This window comes from Microtus oregoni, unplaced genomic scaffold (assembly GCF_018167655.1).
Source record: "Microtus oregoni isolate MIOR12 unplaced genomic scaffold, Mior012 000129F_ref0000347, whole genome shotgun sequence".
NCBI lineage: Eukaryota > Metazoa > Chordata > Mammalia > Rodentia > Cricetidae > Microtus > Microtus oregoni.
Window position 1 is genome coordinate 752,776 of NW_024544772.1, and position 25,205 is coordinate 777,980.

The window sequence follows — 25,205 nt, forward strand, 5'->3', positions numbered from 1 at the left end:
TGAGATCTGTCTTGAAAACTGAGGTACTGGGTGAGGCGCTCTCATGGCATGTACCAGGCCTTGGGTTTGGCCCCAGCACACACGGAGTTGGGGAGAGAAGGTAAAGAATGAGAATGAAGCTTATGTTAATCAGACCAGTCAATATTAATGCGGCATAGGCTTTCCTCCTAGTAAATAATGTAAGTCTTTGTACTTGCTTTTTAAAACATTTTATTTTTAAAACTTATGTCTCTGTGTGTGTGTGTGTGTGTGCACACCTGTACATTTAGGTGCCTGTGGAGGTCAGGAGAGGGCATTGCATCCTTTGAGCTGGAGTTAGGCTTTTGTGAGTTGCTGTTCACAGATCCTGGTAACTGAACCCTGGTCCTCTGGAAGAGCAGCAAACATTTTTAACCACAGGGTCATCTCTGTAGCTCTGGGTCTTCTATAAATGTCACTTTGCTGTGGTGTGTTGTCACCGAGTTCACGAAGAGACATCATCTGGCAAGGGAGCAGAGGTGCTGGGCTCTGGGAAAGAGGCAGAGCCCAGTGGGGAACAGTGAGATCCAGGAGTGAGTTGGGATTCCTGCAGTTGGGTTAGTTTTGAAGGGTCACTTTGTGTGCTTGGCCCTCCCTGCAGAAAAGAGGCTCCCTTTCTGCCCATCTGCCATGTTGGCACACAGTTAGAGTCCTCATAGATGTCAGTGCCATCCTGTTTAGATTCCACAGACAGTGGAACTGTGACTCCGGAATAAACCTCTTTATATATTCTTCAGAGTCACTTGTTCTGTTTACAGAATAAACCTAGGGACACTGTAAGATTCAAAGTCATTCTTTTTTGCCTGCTATTGATCTCATTGCAAATAAACATTTCAATAAAGGTCTTTAGGGACAAACCTACAATGATCACCAGTGACCTAAAATACTTCCCTCCCTCCAATTTTCCTCTTCATTTTGACTAGCAGAGAGCTCATAGGCCAGGCATTTCTGTTGGCTCTTATTTCTCTGGGTGCAATGGCTCTCCTGTGGCCAGTGGTTGGAAATGGCATGCTAGAGCATTATCTACTGGCAGATTGCCAGCAGTGGGGAGTGCCACCGTGGCTTCAGCTGCTGTGTCCTCAACTTCTCTGCACACACAAGGGTCAATGCCTCTCATGAACTCTGCCCATGGAGCTAAATATATTTCTTAAAAGATACATTACAAACAGACCTGATACCTTATTATTATTTAAAATTTAAAAGCAAGACTGTCTGCACTCTTTGAACAGAGGATGGTTTTTGGTCATTCCTGGCAGCCTCCAGAGCAGTTCCTGGAAGAGATGTCTCTGAGTACATTTTAAGCCAATCACTACAACAGTGCTTTCACTGAAGCTGGGGGGAGGTTTGCAGAAGGGAGAGGCAGGGAGAGACTGCAGCCAGCCAGCCAGCCATAGGTCAATGAAGCTGAGAAGGTGATGGAAATCTTTCTCTGTTATTTGCTGTTGAATAATACAAAATAATGAAATGAATAAAGACATAAAAACAAGTCAATAATAATAATAATCCCACAACCCAAGGATAACAACTATTTCGTCAAGCCAAACTAAAACCAAAATGAGAGATTTTTCGAAGAGAAAAAATAAGGAATAGCTATATGGGAAACAGTCAGTAAACTCCTGGCATGTTCAAGAGGCAGAGGAAAAAGGGAGATTTTAATGGAAGAGGGTTACATCAGTTTGTGAAACCATTTTTGTTGGCCACAGTGATTATAACAGGGGGCCGTATCAGCTCATGATTGGACAGTCACCCATCAGGTTCTTTCGAGATTCTTCTCCTGAAGGTTGCCTAGCCCTCCTTGCAAACATTGAGATATGACGGAATATTTTGTGATGATGATTATTAGGCAGTCATGGGTACAGGACCCTTTCTGCACAACCTCCTGGCTTCATTCATTTTGCTTTTTTTTTTTTGTAGGGTTGACAAGAGACCTCATTTTATTTTAACGTTTTACTTATCTATGTACAACACAGGGCGGGCATGTGGAGGTCCATGGACAAACATCAGAAGTCAGTTGTCTTCTCCTTTCACTGCGCGGGTCCCAGCAGTTGAACTCAGGTGTGGTGACAAGCACCTGTACCTCCTGGGCCATCTTTACCCGCATGAGACTCCATTTTGATCCTGGCGATGTTTGCATCTCATTTGAAAAAATAAGATTCCTTTAACCTTTCACTGATTTCTAGAAAGATGAGAAACAGAAAGCCTTGTGGTTGTACCCAGACTGCTGGCTGAGTCACACAGCTATTAACTAAGTAAGCCGTGGATCTCACACAGGGTGGGAAGCAGGTCTGGGAGTGGAATACCCAGAATTCCGTTGTGGGTTCAATGACGTTGATCAGATGCCCACGTAAAGTTCCTGTGGAAATGTCTAGTTGATATAGCATGAAATTATAGTATATTTAAAGACCTTATCAAACTTTGGTGATATATGTGTTCTTAGACTCGTGACTTTCCTCCAAACATATTTCTGCCAGACCCTTTTCTTTATTTTTTTATTTTTTTAGGTCCTTTTCTTTCTATAGATCAACAAGCCCTGGTTGCCCATTCTTCAACTCTTTTCCAGATTTCTGTTTCTGTTTGGGTTTGTTAGAAAAAAATCATTGATTTTTTAAAAAAAAATTCCTTGCAAAGTCAGGCATAGTGTCACATGCTTGTAATCCCACCACTTAGCAAGTGGAGGCAGGAAGATTTGGAATTCAAGGCCAGCGTCAAAGAGTTCAAGGTTAGTCTGAGTTCCCTGGGCTTAACAATAACAACAGCAATAAGCACAAAATAAATGTTATCTGCGTTAGTAAAGTCCTAGAAGTTCTTTTATCTAAAATTCTAAATGTAAGCATCTAAATAATAAAATTATTACAAAATAGTCTTTTTTTAAAAACAATCTTCTTACAAAGATTTTATTTATTATGTGTACAGTGTTCTGTCTGCATGTATGGCGGTAGGCCAGAAGATGGCACCATATCTCATTATAGGACGGTTGTGAGTCACCATGTGATTGCTGGGAATTGAAGTCAGGACCACTGGAAGAGCAGCAAGTGCTCTTAATTGCTGAGACATCTCTCCAGCTGAAATAATGGTATTTTAAAAAAGCCGTCCTGCTGTAATAGTTAATTGCTAACTCCAATACCTACACCATAGTCACCGTGAGATGCTTGGCTGCTAAGACCAAGTGGCTCAGTGGTAAAATCACTATCATAGCTCTCCCCCGGCCATATACACCCTCTCCTTGTGCTAATAATACCCACTGGTTTCCATATAGGCTAGTCTCTTCCACTCCCAGGCCAAACGATTCCTGCAGTGTTGCTTTTTCCTTTGCTCTCTGCATCCGCAGAGCACGTGACCTACACTCAGCCAATCTGTCCACCCCTCCCGTTCTTCCTGTTTCCAAGACAGGCTGGAAGGTGTGCGCCAGTACCAAGAAAGGCAATCACTACTGGCAAGACTTGATTCCGTGACTTTTGTTCGAGTTATTCGTTAAGCGTGCTCTTTTTCTCCCGTAGGCTGGATTTAGTTTTGTGATGATTTGAGTCAGAAGCTGCCAACAGGGAAGCTAAACAAGGCTGCCAGAACCCTGCACGCTACAGAAAGACACCAAACATTCCAACGGGACATCCTGAAGGCAGAGGCGCAGGAAGTCCTCTCGGGTGTGACAGGTGTCACTGTAACACGTTCTTGAGATCGGTATCTTACAAAGAAGATGGTCATTTTTTGGCTCAGATCTTCGGAGGTTTCGGTCTAACACCCTGCTGCAGACCCAGTAGCAACAGGGCCACTCAGCTATGGTATTGGGATCTTGTCTCAAAACCATGTCCAAACCTCAACATCTCAGAACATGCTTTTCAAGAGAATATTCTTTATTGATTTTTTGGTACTCTATGATGCAAATAACTTAAAAACTATACTTGCAAAAGAGTCAGCTAATAGACAAGAAAAATATAAGAGCCACTTTGTATATATCAGCATCTACTCATTCCCAAGTAAACCATTGTCTTAACGAGATTTGAATTCTCCTATGTATTTGCAACCACATGGGCATGTTTACATAGATTGTAATTTAACGGCAAATATGTGATGTTCTAAAATTGCCTCCTGTCCTTTTATTTTTCACGCCATTTGAGACCTATTTCATTACATAGCTCTCTAGGAATTCAGAGTATGAATGATTAAGTTTTACTTTTTGATGGCTCTTTAGACTGTTTCGTATTAGCACTTCTTAAAAACCGGGCTGATAGGAAGCTTTTTGTGTAAATTTTAGGGTAAATGTAGAACTCTGGGTAACAAATTCCAATCCCACTGTCTTCCAAACAAGGGAGGAAGAGCAGTAATCGGTGTAAAGCAAATCCAGTAGTGAGGTTGTTTGATAGCCTTCTTAAAGTCACTACTCTTCTATACACAGAGGTCTTTTGTCAAAAAACAAAACAAACAAAAACAAATGGGGCAGGACATGCACGGGGTGGGAACTGCGAGGGTAAAGTCAGAAAAGAGCTGGTGGGGCAAGCATCTTGGTCGGAGGGCCAGGGCAGTGTCCTGGTGAAGGACCCTGTCTTTGCGTTGGTCCCCACCCCGTTATTTCCGCTCTTTCCCCGTTAGACTGATAGAGTAGCTCCCTCAGGTGTTTAAACAGCCTGGACGCAGCATAGGAGAAACTGAATGTGGCTTGAGAACAGATGCAAACGGCAGCGAGGACAGGGAAAGGGTGCAGGATGCCAACAGCCATCGTCACTAATAGCGGCCCCGCTGGGCGCAGGCGGACGGACTCGCTTTCCCAGAGGCCCCCGCGGTCCGTAGGGCCGAGCGTCCACTGGCTGTGGCGCGCGGGGGCGGGGCCGGGGCCGGGTCCCGGAAGTCACGTGCCGTGACAGCAGCTGGGGTGAGGCCCGTGTCGCGGCGGTGGCAGCTAGGTGCTGTGTCTGTGGGAGGCGCCGCCGCGGCGATGGCCGTGGACACTCTGTCGCCGGACTGGGAGTTCGACCGCGTGGACGACGGCTCTCAGAGTGAGTCTCCGGGTGTCGGGCGAGGCCGGCCGGGTGGCGCGGCCGAGGGACTTCGGACGGCGCGGGGAGGCGCGGCCGCCCGCTGGGGACTGTCCCCTGGGGTGGGACGCGGCGCTGCGTGACTGCCGGGGTCGCGTCGAGCCGCTCGGGTGCCCGGTGTCCCTCGCGGAGGCGGGGGACCGGCCAGCGGCGCTCGCTCCCTGGGGGCCCGCCACGACAGGCCAGCCTCCCCGGGATGCCCATCCCATCCCAGGGCTGGCGCCAGATGCTCTGAGCCTTCAGTTTTAGAAGAGTCTGGGTTCCCATTTCGGTTTCCTGTTTTCTTTTTTTTTACTTCTCAAATCAACTTTATTGAAGTTTGGGTTCGCGTTCCTAGAACCATGGAAGATAGCGGAAAAATAACTCTTCCTGGCATTAAAAAAAAAAAAAAGCCAAAACAAAAACATCAGTCAACACGGGAATGTCATCTCATCAATCCTAGGCCTTTTATTGATTTTATATGGTTAAAAAAAAAACATTCTATAATTGTCATTGCAGCTGAATTTTCTTTTAAAATTTAATTTATTTTAATTATTTTTACAAGATCTGCTTCGCAGTTGCTTAATGAAATCGAGTCGTCCGGTTTTATTTTTAAAATCAGAGGTACAACCCTAAAAGCCTCGCAGTTTGTGTCAGTGAAATGTACAAGCCAACCTAATAATTATATGAGAAACTCTTGTGATTGATTTGTTTCTTATCTTCTGAGTCATAGAAGAGAAATTGGGGTAGTTGTTTGAGAATTTTTAAAATGTGTATCTTTCCCCAAAGTAGGAATGCCATTTCAAAAAAAATTACAGCTGAATTGCGGATTATTTTAGAGATTTAGCATGTACAGATTTATATATACTGAGGTTTTAGTTGCCTTTACATCCGGGTCCTGTTCCGTGCAGTATTTCAGTAAACATTTCTTAATTGTATGCGGCATAAAGATCTGGGCGAAAGGATAATAACCACTTTTGGGTTTTGTATTTTCGGTTTTAAAGTGAACTGTACCTTGTCAGGTGTTCTTTTTTGTTTTGCATCTGACCGAAGTTGGAATGAAGGTATATAGGGCTTGAAGTAGAATGATCAGCTGGTTAATCATAATACCATGTGAGCATTGTTTTAGACCCTAGAGGGTTGGGGAAAACAGGACTGGGGAAAGGAGGGGAGAGAGAGCTTGAGTGAGGACACAAGGTAAGCACACCTGTGTGTACACGTGTGTGTGGATGCGCTGTGATAAAGCCCTTAACGCTCTATCCTAAGTTGAAAAGGAATAAGAAAAATAAACCAAGAAATGCAGTTCGTTGGGAGGGAAGTGTGGTGTGCACTTTAACTTTTATGAGCTCAGAGCTGTTAGATATCTTATCAGCAAAGAGCTTAAAATGCTTCTGCAGGTTTTCAGGTGTTTCTAACCTTGGTCTCACCAGCTGATCTAAGAGCGTGTTTTTCTAGTGCGGTCTTTAAGAACCCATTTGCTGGTCAAGTGATACTTTGGCCATTTCCCATACAATAGAGTAAGACATTAACACAGGATTGTTAGCTGTAGGTAAGAGATTTCTCTTTGCCTGGTTTCCATTAGTTTTTGGACTTTGATTCATATCTAGACTAATTGTTTTCCAAAATTAACTGAGTGCTATATTGAGACAGCAGTCTTAGTGAACTGAATTGATGCCCCTGATTCAGGGCCTCAGTAGCAAAATAGAAGAAAGGTGTCTTTATTTCCTCACAGTGTGAGTCAGGACTTTATTTCATAATGGCTCCACATTTCAAATTTGAAGGGAAAAAAAAAAACCTTTTTTTAAGTCCTTGATTAAAGAACTGAATTTAAGTTGAATTTTTGGAATCAGTAATCAATTCTTAGGTATAAGATGGAATGTTTATTAATTTTGGTGAGTAGGCTTCTGAAAAATCCAACTTATTTCAGTGGCTCTAAGCTTAAGGTCATGTACTAATATATAAATTTTGTGGGTCCCAGCTGTTTTTTTGTTATGTTTTATTATGTGTGTGCAATACCTGCAGAGGCCAGAAGCTGATATTGGATCTCCTGGGTCTAGAGTTACAGAATCGACACATGGGTGCTGGGAACTGAACCGCAGTCCTCTGAACCCCAGTAATAAGAGCAGCCAGTGCTCTCAGTGGCTAGGCCATCTCTCCAGCCCCTACCTCAGCCAGTATGTTTTATCTGGCTTATACATGTTGATTATAATAACTAAAAAATTGAACAAGTAAAGCATTTTGGTAAGTTGGGAATTAGAGAAATAATAATACAGTGTAGCAGGTCTAAAACCTACATGTAAAATAGATTTGATTGTATTCTTAAACATTTTACTATGTATAAAATTAACCAACCTTTTTGCAGTTTGCTCTATTACAACACAGAATTTTGTACCTGCTTCCCGTCAGGTAGCTGATAAGCTTTGCAGCAGAGTTGTGTGTGACCAAAATAACATAGGATAGCTTCTGGACCCTGGGTTGTCTGAGGCATGACTCGGGCTGGTTGGTAGCCCCAGATCCTAGGGTAAGGACTGCAGGTTTTGAGTACTTTGACATATTTGGAGAAAATTCAAAGCCGAATGACTCTTTAACTTTGGAGCCTATTTCCATGAAGTGAGGCACTCCAAGGTAGTCATTGACCGTGTTTTGCTGCTTTACTGAGATCATTTGAAGCTAGTGTTCTGCCATTCAGTAGTTGTAATTGTAACTTTCTGTTTTACAATTTAGAAATTCATGCTGAAGTCCAGCTTAAGAACTATGGGAAATTCCTTGAGGAGTATACATCTCAGTTGAGAAGAATTGAGGACGCACTGGATGATTTGATTGGAGATGTTTGGGATTTCAATCTTGATCCTATAGCATTAAAGGTCTGAATTAATTTCATTAATATATATATATATATATATATATATATTTCTGAAAGAATGACAATCTTACAGTATCATAACACAAAGTCCAATTATTCCACCTAGTCATTGTTTTGATCTTCAACAAAGAGCTAGATGGACACACTGGCTTTGTTTCTTTCATTGTAGCTATTTTACACATAGTCAAATATACAGATTTTTTTTAAAATATACAGATTTTTAAGGATTTCTCACTGAGTTTTCCTGAGCACAGAGCTCATCCACCACATATTCGAATGAAGATAGAAAACATTGCTGTCATTTCTCAAAAGGAATGAAATCGGGGATCTTAATGTGGGAATGCCTTTTTAAAAACAATTACTTATTTTGTGTGCATTGTGTTGTGTCTTCATGTGTATCTGAGTGAGGGTGCTGGATCCTTGGCAGTTGGAATTACAGAGAGTTGTGAGCTGCCATGTGAGTGCTGGGAACTGAACGCGGGTCCTTCCAAAGAGCAGCCAGTGCTCTTAACCTCTGAGCCATCTCTCCAGCCCGAGCTGTCCATTCTTTAGGGATAGACATTTAGGTTTTCCAGTTTTGGCTGTTGGAACTAATGCTAATTATGTGTCCTGGGGTTTTATGTACACATGTTTTCATGTCATGCATTATACTAGAAGCAGAATTACTGAGTCGTTTGGTAGCTATGCTTAGTTTTCTGAGGATTTTACTGTACACATATTTGTGTGTGTTTGTGTGCATGTGCTGTGCCATGGTGTGTGTGGAAAGAGTACAACTTGTAGGAGCCAATTCTTTTCTTCCATATGTCTTCTGGGCACCAAACTTAGATCACCCGGCTTGGTAACAAGTGCCTTTACCTGTTGAGCCATTTTGCTGACCCCCTTCTCATCTTTTTCCTGTGGCCACACTGTTTTTCGTCCCTATCAGTAATATATGGGGGTTTCAGTTTCTCTACATTGTTGCCAAAGTTTGTTATTGTTTGTCTTTTAAAATCAACCCTATCTTAATGGATGTGAAATGAAGCCTCATGGCTTTGTGAAACAATGAAATTGTCTCAGCTTTAGTCTTCGGACAACAGAAACTTTAAAATCTCTTTATACATTTATCCTCTTGTACAGTACAGCCCTTTTTCTCCCAGCTTACCCTGGGACCTTTCTTTAGTCCCTTTATTGGGAAATTATTTTATGTTCCTGCTCTGCAAGGGTTATAGATTCTGATAAGATCCTTATAAATAGAAATTGCAAACTAAATGAGAGAAGTTATTTTTAATTTACGTATGTACTTTATTGTTAGTATGTAACTCAAAGAAAGGTCCAGTTTTCACTTAATAGAAAACTCGTTTTAGTTACTAATCAGGAAAGCTTTAGAGCCAGAAGGAAATGAAGCTGCATCAGATGTAATGACTTAAATTTGGCCCGTTTAGTTACGACATCTTACTAAGTGTATGCTTGCATAACAGTTTCTGAAAGGACAAAGCTCACTGTTAGTCTTTTCTTAGTGTCCTCCCACTTTCAGCCACTTTCTGTTGGGCACAGCTGGAGCTGTTTGGGTGCCTCGTGTTGTGTGCAGGCTGTTTCTCGAGTGATTGTACCTTTCGTCCTTTGTTAAAATTATCTTAAACATAGTAGTTGAGTTGATGCTAATGCTGACTGACTATAGGGTCTAACACAAGTTTAACTGTAATCCATTTAATCTCATTTTATATATTTAAAATTTCAGTGTTTTTTTTCTTCCCTTCAAATTAAAAGATGTTCTTTCCCTTTGTTTCCGTAGCTTCTGCCCTATGAGCAGTCCTCCCTCTTGGAGCTCATAAAGACTGAGAACAAGGTAATTGTCCTAACCTAAAGAGCATTCAGAGAACGCTCTTGGTGCTTACCACTCACTTTTTCTGTCTTTATTTTTGAAACCAGGTCCTAAACAAAGTCATCACTGTGTATGCTGCACTTTGTTGTGAAATCAAGAAATTAAAGTATGAGGTAATTGTTTCTCTTCTTTAAGATCAATTAAAAGCAGTGTGCAATAAATACTGACCCACTTACAATAATAGCAGTCCTGAAGGACTTAGAATAATCTGGCACTCATTGAGTGGTTACTGTGTTATGTGTAGGGTGAGGACTCAGCAGGTGAGGAACAGGTGAGAAATTGGGGCTTACAGTGGGTATTGCTAAAAGTAGCAGTGTGAATCTAGGCCTGCCTGCCTCCAGAGTAGTATATGTGGTGTGTGTGCTGGCTGTCCAGAGGTACACCCCCTCCCTACCTTCCACTCCCCAAGACAGGGTTTCTCTGTGTAACATCCCTGGCTGTCCTGGAACTCGCTCTGTAGACCTTGGCCTGGAACTCACTGAGATCCCCCCTGCCTCTGCTTCCTGAGTGTGCGCCACCACTTCCAGCTTTTTGTTGTTGTTTTTCCTTTTAAGTTTAAACTTTTTATATGGATTTGGATTTGGAGCCATTGTAGACATTGGTGAACTTCTGTTATTTTCCCTCCCTTTCTTTATGTTCTGTGAGTGCAACTGAACCGGTGGGGAGATGAGTGGTCTTGAGGGTGGGCAGATGATGGAGTACAGGCTAGAGGACCAAGCTCAGCTTGGGTGTCAGTGGTTATCTTCGTCCCTGTAAAGAGAAGTTGATCATCTGAGAGCAGATTCTGAGATTTATGTGTAAGCCATGTCATATGTCATTAGAGAGTTAAGAAAGTTTAGGATTTGAAAGCAACCTTTTAAATTATTTTGATTTTCTTTTAAACAGGCGGAAACTAAGTTTTACAATGGCCTTTTGTTTTATGGTGAAGGAGGTAAGTTCAAATTTTAGAATTGCATTTGTTGCTGCCTTTTATGAAACTGAAGTGAGCCAAAAGCTAACAGATTAGAAAAAACAAACATTCAGAAATTTTTAAAGATATATTTTGTGTATGTGGGTGCCCATAGGGGCCTCTCTTTGTGGGTGCTGGAAATGTAAACTGTGGTCCTCTGGAGGAGCAGCAAGTGTTTTGAGCTGCTGAGCCGCCCTCCAGCCCTGACATTGAGTTGTCTCGTTGGTGCATGGATGGGTTAACAAGTGAGAAGTGGAGTATGGCAGCAGACCCTCTAGAGCCGGCATGTGTTGTGTCAGCACGGTCCTGTGATGGGACCAGTGTGGGGGTTCGCGTGGCAGTCAGGCGTGGCTGCTGGATGTTGTATATAGTTTATGACTTTGCCATTTTTCTCTTCAGTGTTAAAAGTCCAGTGTTTCGGTACTGGGCACTAGTGAAAGAATTGTTTGTCTTTGTTGCTGGATTTAAATAAAAATAGAAATAAAATTCATGCTGCTTTTTAAAGCTACAGATTCCAGTATGGTGGAAGGTGACTGCCAAATTCAAATGGGGAGATTCGTTTCATTCTTACAGGTAACTATTTTTTTTAAGGTAGCTGATTTTTTTTTACTTTCTCTTGAGCCATTTATTTATTTATTCAAGATAGGGTCTTACTAGGTAGCCTTGACTCTTCTGGAGCTTACTGTCTAGACTACGCTGGCCTCAGACTTATAAGAGGGTCACTGCCTCAGGCACTTCACATTCTGAGATTAAAGGTGTGCCTCATTATGTCTTGCTGAGTCTTCTCTTTGTAATTTTGCATAAAAATTGCACATGATTGAAAAGTTGTGAAACATTCAATGCCGAGGACTTGTGCACTCAGAGAGTAAAGCAGTTAGTGTAGTTATAGTGTAGGCCATTGTGACTCCTGAACTGTTTCTAAGGGAATTTTGGAGAATAAGGTATCAAGAGATGTGAACAATTGTTTAAAATTGTTTTGATAGATTATATAATTTGTATAATTTGATTTGTATAGTTTCATTTGTGAATAATATTGTTTTTAACTTTAAAAATTTTGGGGGGGGGGTGCTGGAGTGATGGCTCAGCCATGAAGAGCACTGGCTGCTTGTTGAAATATGAGCGGCAGGCTGTGTCCCACCACCTGGCTAGCTTTACCTGAAATAATTACACGGAAACTGTATTCTTTTAAACACCGCTTGGTCTAGTAAGTTGAGCATCCGGGGGTTCCTTGGACTTCCCACAGGACAGGAAACCCTGATTGCTTTTCGGGCTGGGTGGGGGGGACTTAATTGGGGGAGGGGGAGGGAAATGGGAGGCAGTGACGGGGAAGAGACAGAAATCTTTAATAAATAAATAAATTAAAAAATAAAAAAAATAAAAATAAAAAAAATTAAAAAAAAACCTGAAAAAAAATAAACACCGCTTGGCCCATTATATCTAGCCTTTTCTCAGCTAACTCTCGCACCTGGACTAGCCCATTTCTAATAATGTGTGTAGCCCATGAGGTGGCTTACCAGAGAAGATCTTAACTTGCGTCTGTCTGGAGTGGGAGAATCATGGCGACTCACTGACTCAGCTTTCTTTCTCCCAGCATTCTGTTCTGTTTACTCCACCCACCTAAGGGTTGGCCTATCAAATGGGCCTAGGCAGTTTCTTTATTAATTAACCAATGAAAGCAACAGATAGAAAGAAATCACTCCCACATCAGCTGCTCTTCCCTGCAATTCTGAGGTTTGATTCCCAGGTCCCAGCACCTGCTCACATGGTAGCTTACAGCTGTCTATAACTCTGGTTTGGAGGGACCCTTTACCCTCTTTTGGCATAGACACACATGTAGACAAGACCATAAACAAAAAAAGTAAGATTAAAAAAAAAATGTGTGCTGGAGAGCTCATTTTGGTTCACTGGTTAACAGCATGTACTGTTTCCAGAGAACCCTAGTTGAGTATCGGGGCTCACAGCTACATGTAACTTCACTCGGGATCCAGTGCCTCTGTGTGGATACCTGTGCATAGGTGCTCACACACTCAGCAGGAGCCTTGTTAGCTGCGCTCCAGCATACTGATTGTCCGGGAGCGCTCTAGTGTCTGAAACATCCAAGTGAGCTAGCAGTGCTTCTCAGTATTGGAGGGAAAACAGCAAATGGATGGATTCCAGTTTTGTTTTGTTTTTTTATACCATCTGACAGTCTTTTAATTGACTCCATCTATTTCTGTCTTACAGAATCCGAACTTATTTTGCTGTGCTTTGTATTTTTTATTCTCCTGCTATCATTTAACCTTCAGAAGTTTAATAACATGTAAAATGAGCTGTTTGAAATTAAAATCTATTACTTAGCACATTGATAATGCCTGTATCCTAGGACTCCAAGCACTGAGAAGGCTGAGCTGGGATTATGAGTTGAAGGCTAGTCTGGCCTATGTAGCAAAAAGCTGTTTTTTTTTTTTAAAAAAAAAAAACAACATTATTTTTACTTTGAAAGACTTCAAATTCTGTTTATGTGTCAGTAAAAGCTGTTTACTGTCCCAGAGTTCATCTGAGGTGTTCAGTGGCTGTGTGTGCGTGCTTGTGTGTGTGTATGTGTGCACGCGCGCGCGTGCGCGCGCTGCCAAGCTACTCTTGGTGACGGAGGAAACCAGCACATAAAAGCAATGAAAACTCTTGCTCAGGACTTATAGTTTAGAGTGGGTGAGGTCTGGGCCCAGCAGAGTGAATTAATATCTTTGGGGTAAGTGATATTGCACTTGGTGTGTGCCAAGGTACATATTTGTGACCAAAGGTAACACATGAAGTGACCTAGTGACTAGTGGACCTTGCTCTGTCTTGGTCACACTTCTGGAAGCCATTGTCATTCATTTACAGGGCAGGGGTGGGCTGTCCCCTTCATCTCGGAGCTGCGAGTAACTGAAACAGAGACTCAGACTGCGAGAGTGAAGCAGGGGCAGCAGAGACAGGGATGACCAGCTGTGCAGGAGCTGAGGGAAGTGTTGCTTGAGGGCTTCCTCTGTCTGGCTGCTGGGTATCTGGGGATTCGACCCGAAACTGTTGGGGTTGTGTTAGAACGTTCAGCCCAAATGTCGTGACGTTCCTGAAGCAACCCTGTGATGTATACTCTCCTTGTCCTTTCAGGAGCTGTCCTGTTTTGTCACGAGGTGCTATGAAGTGCTGGTGAATGTTATCCACCAGCTGGCTGCCCTCTACATCAGCAACAAGTAATGCACTTTAGCATTGTTTGACTTTCATGAAGTAGAGGGAGTACTTCTTAGAAAAGTAATTATTTGAAATAGCTTTGTATTCATTTATTTACTCAGTATGTACACTTAGGATATTTAGGTACTGCTGGACGTGTGTGTGTGTGTGTGTGTGTGTGTGTGTGTGTGTGTGTGTGTGTGTGTGTGTGTGTGTGTTTATAGACTAATGAGCTGCAGTTTTCACCAAGTTACGAACTTGATTTCTGTCAGCATGAGAATGTTGAACAAAAAATTTTAAAGATATTTCACGATAGAAAAAAACTGATACAGAATTAGTTCACACAGAGGGTTTTATTTTTTTTTTCCTGCGTACATTTAGTGGTCATATGACTTTTCTTAAACTACAGAGTCTTGGGGATGGAGCGAGTGTAGGCAGTCTACACTGAAAAAGTACTTAAAATTCTAATGATCTTCCAGATCGACCCTAAATTAAGAACTGATCAAATTTCCATAGTGCCCTTGCTGTTCTTATCACCATAAATTACATCTAACCTTTGGTCAGTTCTTTGTATTTTTTTCTACATCTATTGTACTGCTGTTGAGGGATGTGACTCATACTTTAATGAGAGCCAAGACCCAGAGGTGGCATTACCATGATCTCACAGCAGCTTTGGTACTGTTCCTTGTGGTCAGCAGTCCATTTGTTGTTCCTGCTGTACCACGCTGTGAGGGGGTAGAGGACATTTATCACCTCACTCTCGGGGACTTCTGGTCAGTTTGCTGTCTTTATGTATTCTGGCTCTTCACCAAAGCGATCTTTATACCAGGAGCAAAGGAGTGGCAGTCCCCTCCCCCACTCAGTGCAAAGGATGGTAGTCCCAGATCTCCACACTCCCCCCCGCACTACCTGAGGTGGAATCCTGGGGACTCTTCCTCGTTCCTGCTATAGAAAGATAATATTTAAAGATTTTGTTCAACTTTAGATGTGCGTCCTGTATTCTGGAATACTTCATATGTAGTTTGATATGTAAGAACTATATTGATTAAGTTCAGAAGGAAGTAAGTGGTGTAACCCTAGAGGGTGTGGTTCATTGCTTCTTAGCAGGAGTGAGAACTGAAGGAGTTTGGTTTGTTCTTAGGACTCTCCAGGTGCCAGTTTTGGTAGAGTGAACAGATTATAGTTGCTAACTGAGAGACTCATAATTCATCAGTGTGCTTCCTCTACTTCTATGCCAAGGCTCATCCTTTAGGGTTAAGAAACTCAGGTCATTGGTCAGTTGTCAGGTCTTTACCTGTGAGTGCCACATAGCAGGGGTAGCCCAGACAAGTCAGAGTTTCTGCTTCTGTATTGGTTTCTTGAATTTAGAATGAACTGTAACCATAAAGGTGTTTTTTGTTTTTTTTTTTTTAAACTTTGGTATTGTTTTATTATAGGATAGGACCCAAAATTATAGAGACAACTGGAGTTCATTTTCAGGTAAAAGTTAATTTTTCTACTTTATTTTGGAATTTGTATAATTAAGAAGTGTAACACATCTCCACCCCTGTTCTTGTGTTCCCTCCGTCCATGCGGTTGTCAAGGCATCTCTTACTCTGCACTGCCTCTTGTAGTTTTTCCCGGTAGTGTTCCGTGCAGATTTTCTGTTGCCAGTGAACAAATCTGCAGCATCACAATTAAGGAAGAAATATTAGGTAAAATATATTGTATTTAGGCTAGTACCATTTGAACTCAGAACTGTAGTTAATAAGCCAGTTGGTCCCTCCTTTCACCAATTTAATAATGAGCCCACATGTGTTTTTCTTTAAAAGTTCACATGAGACTTCTAACGAGTGACTAAATGATAATCATTAAAGGTTTTTTGACAGACTATGTATGAGCACTTGGGAGAACTGCTAACAGTTTTACTTACCCTGGATGAAATTGTTGACAATCATGTCACACTGAAAGACCATTGGACCATGTACAAAAGGTACGCCACCTAAAATACTTACTTTGTACAGTTGATGTGTTAGTTTGGTAAAACTAAACAGTTACAAATTATTCAGATTCTTAACAAGACCTAGCAACTCTAATGGAAAGAAATTCATGTCCAATATTTATTTTTTTTGTGTGTATGTGTTTATGTCTGCCTGTCTCCATGTGTTCCCGCACATGGGTCAATGCCTAGGGAGGCCAGAAGAGGGAGCTGGATTCCCTGGAGCCACAGTCCCATGTTGTGAGCCACCTGATGGGAGCGCTGGGAACTGGGCTCAGGTTTCCTCTGCAGGGCTCAGCTCTTGAGTCACTGAACTGTTTCTCCAGCCCTGTGGTGTCCAGTAGTTTCATGAAGGCAGTCAGCCCTGCTGTTAGATGGGCTTTTGTGAGAGAGATGTGTGTGAGCATGCTCAGTGCTGCAGAAGCTTACTGGTTCCCCTTGGGGTTCTGTGCAAGTGAAAGTTTCTGCCTTGCTTTTCATTTATTTGATTACATACGCTGGAACACTCTTAAATTTTTATTCAGTTTACAAGTTGTCATTGAATATTTGGTTAGTGCAGAGCAATAGGCAGCTGAATAAAGGCAATAAAAAGCGTAAGAATTTCATTAACATTGCTCCATCCATGTTTTCCAATGTGGAGAGCCGAGGAAGGAATAGTAAATACAAAATTTTATTTCCTGGAATATTTTTAGCTTTTAAGAATTTATTAGATAGATTTAAGCTCTTTCTTTAAATCTAGAAGGTTACTGAAGTCTGTCCATCACAACCCTTCGAAATTTGGGATTCAGGAAGAAAAATTAAAGCCATTTGAAAAGTTCTTGCTGAAGTTGGAAGGGCAGTTACTTGATGGAATGATATTTCAGGTAAGTAGAGATTGGTGCAGCTCCAAATTACGGGGGGACACTTTTGTAGAATACTTTGAATTTCTTTACTTTTCTTTTCTTTTTTTTTTTTTTTTTTTTTGAGACAGGGTTTCTCTGTGTAACAGCCCTGGCTGCCTGGAACTCACACTGTAGACCAGGCTGGCCTTGACAGAGATCCACCTGCCTCTGCCTCCTGAGTGCTGGGATTAAAGGAGTGTGCCACCACTGCCTGACTACTGACATTTCTTTTCTTTAGAAAGTGGTTTGTCTTAAAAAAAATTAATTATTAGTATATTAAAGTATAACTCAGTGTCTAATAGTAAACAAAATAAAAAGTTACTTATAATGAGGGTTTTAAAATTTAAACTATGCAAAAATATAAAATTGAATCTGGCATGGTGATACACTTCTATAGTTCCAGCACACAGGAAACTGTTCAAGACTTCAAGGCTAGCCTGGTGTGCAAAGTGAATTCTAGGTCATCTTGAGATACATAATGATATCCCATTTCAAAAACAAAGACAAAAACCTAAGACTTAATTATTTGCATTATGTTTGTTACTAGCTTCTAGATTGTTTTTTTTTTTTTTAAGATTAAAATAAATTTGAAGGGCTGGAGATGCAGTTGAGTGGTGGGGCGTTCACTTTGGTATGCTCAGGGTCCTGGATTTAATCCCCAGATCTACAAAGAACAAATCAAAACCCTTAGCAAAGCCAAATAAAAGCTTAGTTAATTCCTCTACACTCAGTACATGTGCACAAATGCATGCCTTCTAAATTGAAACCAGCTAACATTAGTTAGAAACATCACTTCTATGTTCTCCCTATGTGGACAGTACAGAAGCAGCATGTTGTCTTCCTCCCAGAAGGACCTTTGAAGTGCCGAGGGGTGGTGTCTACTCTGTCTGCTTCAGAGTTGTGTGTCTAGTTCTATATTATTACAGTTTTAACAGATGGACCCAGCTCTTGGTTTTTAAAGTGGGTTTATCAGTTTCTTAGATGCTTTGTTTTCCCTCTTGGGGACATTTCTGCAGAGTATGCTAGGAGCTGGGTATTGTAACTCTGGCTACATTTCTGCACAGAGTATGCTAGGAGCTGGGTATTGTAACTCTGGCTACATTTTTGCACAGAGTATGCTAGGAGCTGGGTATTGTGGCTCATGCCCATTATCTCCTAGTACTTGGGAAATTCAAGCAGGATTATCATAATCTGAGGACAACTTGGGCTACAGAGTGAGACACTCCCCAAAGGGGGCGGGGAGGAGAATGCTAAGAAAGGAATTGTAATAACTAAATGAACAGAAGCTCCTTAAGGTGCTCTTCACAAAACGATGTAGCAGCTGGAGAGGTGACTCAGCAGTACTGCCTTGAAGAGGACGTGGGCTTGATTCCCAGCTCCCATGTGGTGGCTCACAGCCATCAGTAACTCTAGTTGCAGGGTATCTGATACCCTCTTCTGGCCTCCATAGGCAGTTCATGCATGTAGTGCAGAGACATATGTGTAAGCATAACACTTATACCTGCAAATTTTTAAAAATGCTTTCTGCTGGGTGTGGTGGAACACACTGTTAATCCCACCGTTTGGGAGGCAGACGCAGACAGATCCTTGAGTTCGAGGCCAGCCTGGCCTACATAATGGGTTCTAGGACAGCCAGGGTTACATAGACACTTTCTCAAACAAACAGAAACCCCACCACTTTGCAGTACATCAGCAGTGATCCCTTCCGTTCATTTCTGCTTCACTCGGATCTCCTCAGTTGGGGTTTAAGTGCTGTGTGATGGCGCTCACTGTCATTACATACACATACCTTGTCAAAGGATTTAAATATTAAAGAGCATGAGACCCAGTGTAGTTAAAATGAGTACCGAGTGTTTCATCTTACCTAGGTGTTTGCTCATTTGTTCTCTAGAGACTGAATTTCTCTCCAAATGTTTCCTGTCTAGGCCTGTATTGAACAGCAGTTTGACTCCCTCAATGGAGGAATATCTGTGTCGAAAAACAGCACTTTTGCGGAAGAATTTGCACATAGCATTCGCTCAATTTTTGCAAACGTGGAAGCCAAACTTGGTAATGTAAATTTTGCGTTTGAGTGTTTATCAAGTTTACATGTCCTTAAAAGCCCACTTTATCTATGGTTGGTTCTGTTTGTCTGGTGTCCCTTTATAAGGTGAGCCTTCTGAAATTGACCAGAGAGACAAGTATGTTGGAGTTTGTGGGCTCTTTGTACTGCATTTTCAAATTTTTCGAACTGTTGATAAAAAGTTTTATAAGTCTTTATTGGACATTTGTAAGAAGGTAAGAACTTGAAACTTTTAATTTTCAATTTGTGATATAAGTTTGGATAAAATTAGATATCTTATAAAAGTGCTAATAAAAAGTTATTGAAAAAAGAATGTTATCTTTTATGAAATATAAAACTGTGTTAAAATAATAGAGCTGGGGAGCTGTCATCATGGATTAGTGATTGTAGTACACTGTGACGATTGGAGTGGAGGTTACCAGAACTCATGGAAGTGAGGCAGAGACCATATCTCACAAGCTAGTGATAATACTGACATGTGTCCTAGAACTCTGGATGACTAAAGTGGAGAGCAATGAAGAGAGACCCTCAGTGTCACGTGGGCTTCAATATATACATGTGCTCACATGTGTGTACCCACACACATGAAAAGGCATGCATGCACACCACACGTACATGCAGAAATAAAACCATAGAGTTGAGCGTGTACACATTCTTGAAGTGAGCAATATGATAAATGAAAATAACTGCATTTCATGAATGTATGTGTGGTGAGTGGTGTGTGTGTGTGCGCGCGCGCACATTAACTTGTTTGCTTTAATTCTGAGACAAGGTCTTGCTATGTAGTGCAGGCTGGCCTCAGTCGCAGAAGACTAGTGCTTCATGTGGAACAGAGTTGCCACCCCCAACCACAGCTTTGTGACATCTCCAAGGCTCTACTTATGTCATAAAACCCCTCATAGGCAGGTTTCTTCCCTACTAACCCACAGAAATATCCAGCATACAGGTCCTATAATGCTGCCCCCTGGAGACCCAAAATAAAAACCCCACTCATCTTCCCAAATACATGAGTCATATTTTGCCAAGTAACTCAATCCCTTTATGTGTTTTTTTCTGTAAAAAAAGTCTTTGGTGTCTGAGTCAACAACTCACATGAATGTTTTTTTTTTTTTTTTCCTAGCTCCAGTCTCTTCATTGTTTGTGACTTATGCCTTCATATGTGATACAAGCAACCTGGGTGTGGAGGGTGTTCTCTCTGTTCATGTAGCATGGCAGCAGGAGTAGATGGCTGCTCATTCTCTGTAAGGAAATCAGTAAACAGTGGAAACTAAGGATAAGGATGTCCTGAAATATCATTGCTTGTCCTTTCAGGCCCCAAAGCCTCCAGCTAGGTTCACGGTCACCACAATCTCCAAAACCCACTGAGCTGAAGTTTTCAGAACCAGAAGCCTGTGTGTGCCAAATCACATGAAATAATCGTGAGTACACCAATCTGTTTTTTAATGCTACATTCTTTTGTCCCATCAGAACCATGTTTATGACCAATAAACATAACTTGCTGCATCTTTGGTGTCCTAGAATTGCTTTAAATTGTTGCTGGGATAGTCTTACAAACCTTCCTGTGTTGTTATGAGACCTTAAGGTGACAGCACTTATTTCAGAAATCAAAGGCTGTGGCATGCAAAAGACCTATGAGAGTCAAGGCATAACAAATCCAGGCATGACAAAGTAGGTGGCAGAGAGAATTCTGGCAAAAGGAAGTAGGTAGCTTGACGTCCATCCCACTGCAGAAGAGCAACTGGGAGGAGACACTTTTCACTAAGCAGGAGTCTCCTGGTCACTCAACATGCTCCAGTGGAGATCAAACATCCAGTGATTTACAGCCAGTACGAATTAAACCATTCATCAAATGAAACCTAATTTTCTCTGATTTTGAGTATACATTTGTGTCCCTTCCTGATTAATCTACTCTTTATCCTCTTAAGTCCCAATACCTCACTCTGATATCTGTCACATCTTTCCATTTGACATGTTTTTCCCTCAAGCTTTATCCCGCCCCAAGATCCTCCAACTTTTTGTCCCCTCTCCACTACTTCCTAGACAGCCATCTTGTCCTTTACCATACCAAGCATCCACAGTCCATCCTCTCCAAGGGGAAAAGATCATAAATCCTGCTTTGTTTGGAGGCATGTATTTCTGTGATGTCCCATCCACCAAACACAATCCATCATTGACCAAAGAACAGAACATGTTCACAAATTTTTATTTTTCGAGCAAGAATATTCCATTGTAAAAATATACCAGGATTAATAGAAGACCTGAGGTATCTCTGAAAAAAACACATTCCCCAAACACAGTTTCAAGTCTGCCCCTCAAAATTTGAGAATTTCACTTGAACAGATCTTCACCAAATCATAGACATAGATATGGAAGTCATTATCAAACTTGATGAAATACACAGAAGGTTTGGTGGGAACTTGGCAAATAATTTAACCTATCTCTTGGGTTCCATCTTTTTTGTTGTACTGCACACTTTCGCCTGCCAAGGAATCCATGCTTTATTCCCAAGTCAACTCTACTGGAGGACATTCAGGCATGATGTGGAGGTTGCCCTCAATGGAGTCATCAAGATGGTGGTAAAGATACAGGACTGGATCATTCTCATTGACAATGTAGAAACAGGTCATCATGGTCTGCACCTCATCTGGGACCACGCCACTCCACTCCTCCTTAGAGCCTGGCATGATGTGGAGGTTGCCTTCAAGGTAGACATCCAGGAGGTGGTAAATGTACAAGACCGGATCTTTCTTGTAGGTAATATAGAACCAGGTCTTCATGATTGGCACCTCCTCTAGGACCATCCCATTCCAGTCTTCCTTAGAGCCATTTGTGCCCGTGAATGTATGTTTCACTGCTCTGCCAACTATGGTGTTTGACAGATGAGTGTCTGTCACCTGAGGAAATGGCACTTAACTCAGGAACACGGCAAGGCTGTCCACTCTCGCCATACCTCTTCAATATAGTGCTTGAAGTTCTAGCAATAGCAATAAGACAACATAATGGGATCAAGGGGATTCGAATTGGAAAGGAAGAAGTTAAACTTTCGTTATTTGCAGATGATATGATAGTGTACATAAGCGACCCCCAAAACTCCACCAAAGAACTTATACAGCTGATAAACAGCTTTAGTAATGTGGCAGGATACTCCACAAAGATCAACTCCAAAAAATCAGTCGCCCTCTTATACACAAAGGATATGGAAGCAGAGAGGGAAATCAGAGAAGCTTCACCTTTCAAGATAGCCACAAACAGCATAAAATATCTTGGGGTAAATCTAACCAAGGAAGTGAAAGATCTACTTGACAAGAACTTTAAGGCATTGAAGAAAGAAATTGAAGAGGATACCAAAAAATGGATGGACCTCCCTTGCTCTTGGATTGGGAGGATCAACATAGTAAAAATGGCAATTCTACCAAAGGCTAGACCAAATTGAACCAAAGAAGGAGGAGACCTAGAAGGATAAAATATGGTGCATTCCCTCTGAGAGTCAGGCCAAATGAAGGATTGACAATGTTTCCCACTGAGGAGGAGGCTTATTCCATTTTGCCTTCTTTGTGCTCCAAGCCCTCCCACAAGAGTGATGATGAGGACTGGGAGAAGAAGAGGTGAGGGTGTACCATAATGCCCTGGTACAAGTTCTCACCCAAATTGTAGCCAAATCACCTGACCTGGGACAGCTGATCTACATGCTGGACCCTAACTGGCAGTTTGACAACTCTAACATTTTAACCAAGTTTGTGAAGATGAAGGAACCAAAAATCACCCCGTTACAGGATGTCAGGATCCTTACATGATGGGCGTCAGACATCAATATCATACTGGTATTTGGGGGTCTGATGGGTTTATGGGGTCTTTGCCACACTCCACCTAGCATCATGGACTCCCTAGTTTACTGATTTGATGGAGCTCGGTGCATTCATCATATGTGTGCATGTCACACAGTGGGCATCAATGTGTACATGTTTATTCTGTTTGTGGGTGAGTCTGTTGATGAGTTTTATAGCCCAAGTCCTACAGAACATGATTAATGAAAGGGAACACCATTTTCCAGATATGGCAGGGCAATGATTTAAATGAACTCATAAGGGTTGGATGGCATGCATAAGACCTATGAGAGTTCAAGGCATACCGAATCCAGGCATGACAAAGTAGGTGGCAGACAGAATTCTGGCAAAAGGAAGTAGGTAGCTTGACATCCGTCCCACTGCCTAAGAGCAACTGGGAGTAGACACTTTTCTCTAAGCAGGAGGCTCTTGGTCACTCAACATGCTCCAGTGGAGATCAAAATCCAGTGACTTACAGCCAGTACGAATTAAACCATTCATCAAATGAAACCTAATTTTCTCTGAATTTGCGTATACATTTGTGTCCCTTCCTGATTAATCTACTCTTTATCCTCTTAAGTCCCAATACCTCACTCTGATATCTGTCACATCTTTCCATTTTACATGTTTTTCCCTCAAGCTTTATCCTGCCCCGAGATCCTCCAATTTTTTGTCCCCTCTCCACTCCTCCCTGGACAGCCATCTTGTCCTTTACCACACCAAGCATCCCCAGTCCATCCTCTCCAAGATGAAAAGACCATAAATCCTGCTTTGTTTGGAGGCATGTATTTCTGTGATATCCCATCCACCAAACACAATCCATCATTGACCAAAGAACACAATATGTTCACAAATTTTTGTTTTTCGAGCAAGAATATTTCATTGGAAAAGATACCAGGATTAATAGAAGACCTGAGGTATCTCTGAAAAAAACACATTCCCCAAACACAGTATTAAGTCTGCCCCTCAAAATTGGAGAATTTCACTTTAACAGATCTTCACCAAATCATAGACATAGAAATGAAAGTCATTATCAAACTTGATGAAATACACAGAAGGTTTGGTGGGAACTTGGCAAATAATTTAACCTATCTCTTGGGTTCCATCTTTTTTGTTGTACTGCACACTTTCGCCTGCCAAGGAATCCATGCTTTATTCCCAAGTCAACTCTACTGGAGGACATTCAGGCATGATGTGGAGGTTGCCTTCAATGGAGTCATCAAGATGGTGGTAAATGTACAGGACTGGATCTCGTTGACAGTGTAGAAACAGGTCGTCATGGTCTGCACCTCATCTGGGACCACGCCACTCCACTCCTCCTTAGAGCCTGGCATGATGTGGAGGTTGTAAATGTACAAGACCGGATCTTTCTTGTAGGTAATATAGAACCAGGTCTTCATGATTGGCACCTCCTCTAGAACCATCTCCTTCCAGTCATCCTTACAGAGATTTTTTCCAGCGATGATATGATTCACTGCTCTGCCAACTATGGTGTTTGACAGATGAGTGTCTGTCACCAAAGGAAATGGCACATGATTAGGCAGGATCTTAAGGTTTAAAATCCTTTCATTGCTGTGAAGCTCCAAGCCATAGACACAATCAATCCCATCATATTTCTACAAATAGACAGAGGGATATGTTGGCAGTTGATCTAGAATGATGTCTTTCCACTGGGTGACTGGTTCATTGGCTTCCTTCCAGCCATGAGAAATTCTGCGGCCAACAATATTCTCCAGGGCCTCAAAAGGCTTACTCAGTTTTTGCTTCTGGAGAGATGGCCCATTCTTCTTCTGAAGAGGTGGCATGCATCTCATACTAAGAGGCATCTTCATCATGGCGGTAGACTTACTGAGATAGGCCACAACACTCCTGTTCCACTGTCTCTTGGCTCTCTTTCTGTGCTTGGGCTTCATAGCTGCCAATCTCTGCATTGGAAGCATTCTTCAGTTTCAATCAGACACAAAGTGGTTTCCTCCACCATAAGTGCCTGCAAGGATAAGAAGGTGAGGATGTGAGGTCACGGCTCCTTTCAGGAATAGCTTTGGGGCAAGTTAAAAAGGCAGTGCTGAATAGATTTGGATACCTAAATGTAATTTGGTCTTAAAAAATTAATAGGAAAATTATCAAACTATTGTCTACAGCTCAGTATATGTGTATAAGCGACACATTCCTGCTGCACAAAGCAATTGACCTCGACTGAGAAAGCTAATTCCTGACTGACTACGTCAATGAGAAGGGAAGGTATGCCTATCCCCAAAGTGAGAAAGAAAAATCTGAACAGATGCCAAAGAATTCGAAGGACAGCCACTTCTCTCCTTCCCACTCAAACTATTGGTTAGGTCAGTGATCCAAAACCACCTGCCCAAGGTCATGGCACTCCAGTCCACTGGCTCTCTGTATTGTGTCTCCTGATCCAGACCCAGGTTTATTACATAAAGCCATTCTGTGTTTTCATTAGAGAAGTGACTACTGTGAGACAAACTGCCAATAGAAAGACACATTAATCTGGGCAACAGCACCATTTAGAAGTAATTATCTTTTCAAACACATATGGACAAAGAGGATCTTTGC

The 25,205-nt window shown here is 41.9% G+C and overlaps 1 protein-coding gene across 4 annotated transcripts; it reads left to right on the forward strand.

Annotated features, from left to right (window-relative positions):
* Positions 1–4,886: 4,886 nt before the first annotated feature.
* Positions 4,887–20,431, forward strand: LOC121444522 (WASH complex subunit 4-like). 4 transcript variants are annotated; one of them, XM_041646340.1, is made up of 12 exons: positions 4,887–5,009; positions 7,752–7,891; positions 9,662–9,715; positions 9,799–9,864; positions 10,637–10,682; positions 11,206–11,273; positions 13,830–13,912; positions 15,326–15,368; positions 15,758–15,861; positions 16,607–16,730; positions 18,674–18,797; positions 19,931–20,431. In XM_041646340.1, exons 1-12 carry the CDS (start codon positions 4,949–4,951, stop codon positions 20,032–20,034), a joined length of 1,017 nt encoding a protein of 338 aa, XP_041502274.1. In that variant the 5' UTR covers positions 4,887–4,948; the 3' UTR covers positions 20,035–20,431. The 4 variants fall into 4 exon arrangements, with proteins under 4 accessions (XP_041502274.1, XP_041502277.1, XP_041502276.1 ...); XM_041646343.1 differs by having other exon boundaries at positions 20,122–20,431; XM_041646342.1 differs by having other exon boundaries at positions 16,610–16,730.
* Positions 20,432–25,205: the final 4,774 nt, after the last annotated feature.

What these genes read in the sequence shown, in the direction of transcription:
- LOC121444522 (XM_041646340.1), top strand. Translation starts at nt 4,949, where the DNA reads ATGGCCGTGGACACTCTGTCGCCGGACTGGGAGTTCGACCGCGTGGAC. An exon ending in GATTCGTTTCATTCTTACAG is followed by an intron (nt 11,274 to 13,829) that starts GTAACTATTTTT and finishes TTGTCCTTTCAG; the next exon opens with GAGCTGTCCTGTTTTGTCAC. An exon ending in CATTGGACCATGTACAAAAG is followed by an intron (nt 15,862 to 16,606) that starts GTACGCCACCTA and finishes CTTTAAATCTAG; the next exon opens with AAGGTTACTGAAGTCTGTCC.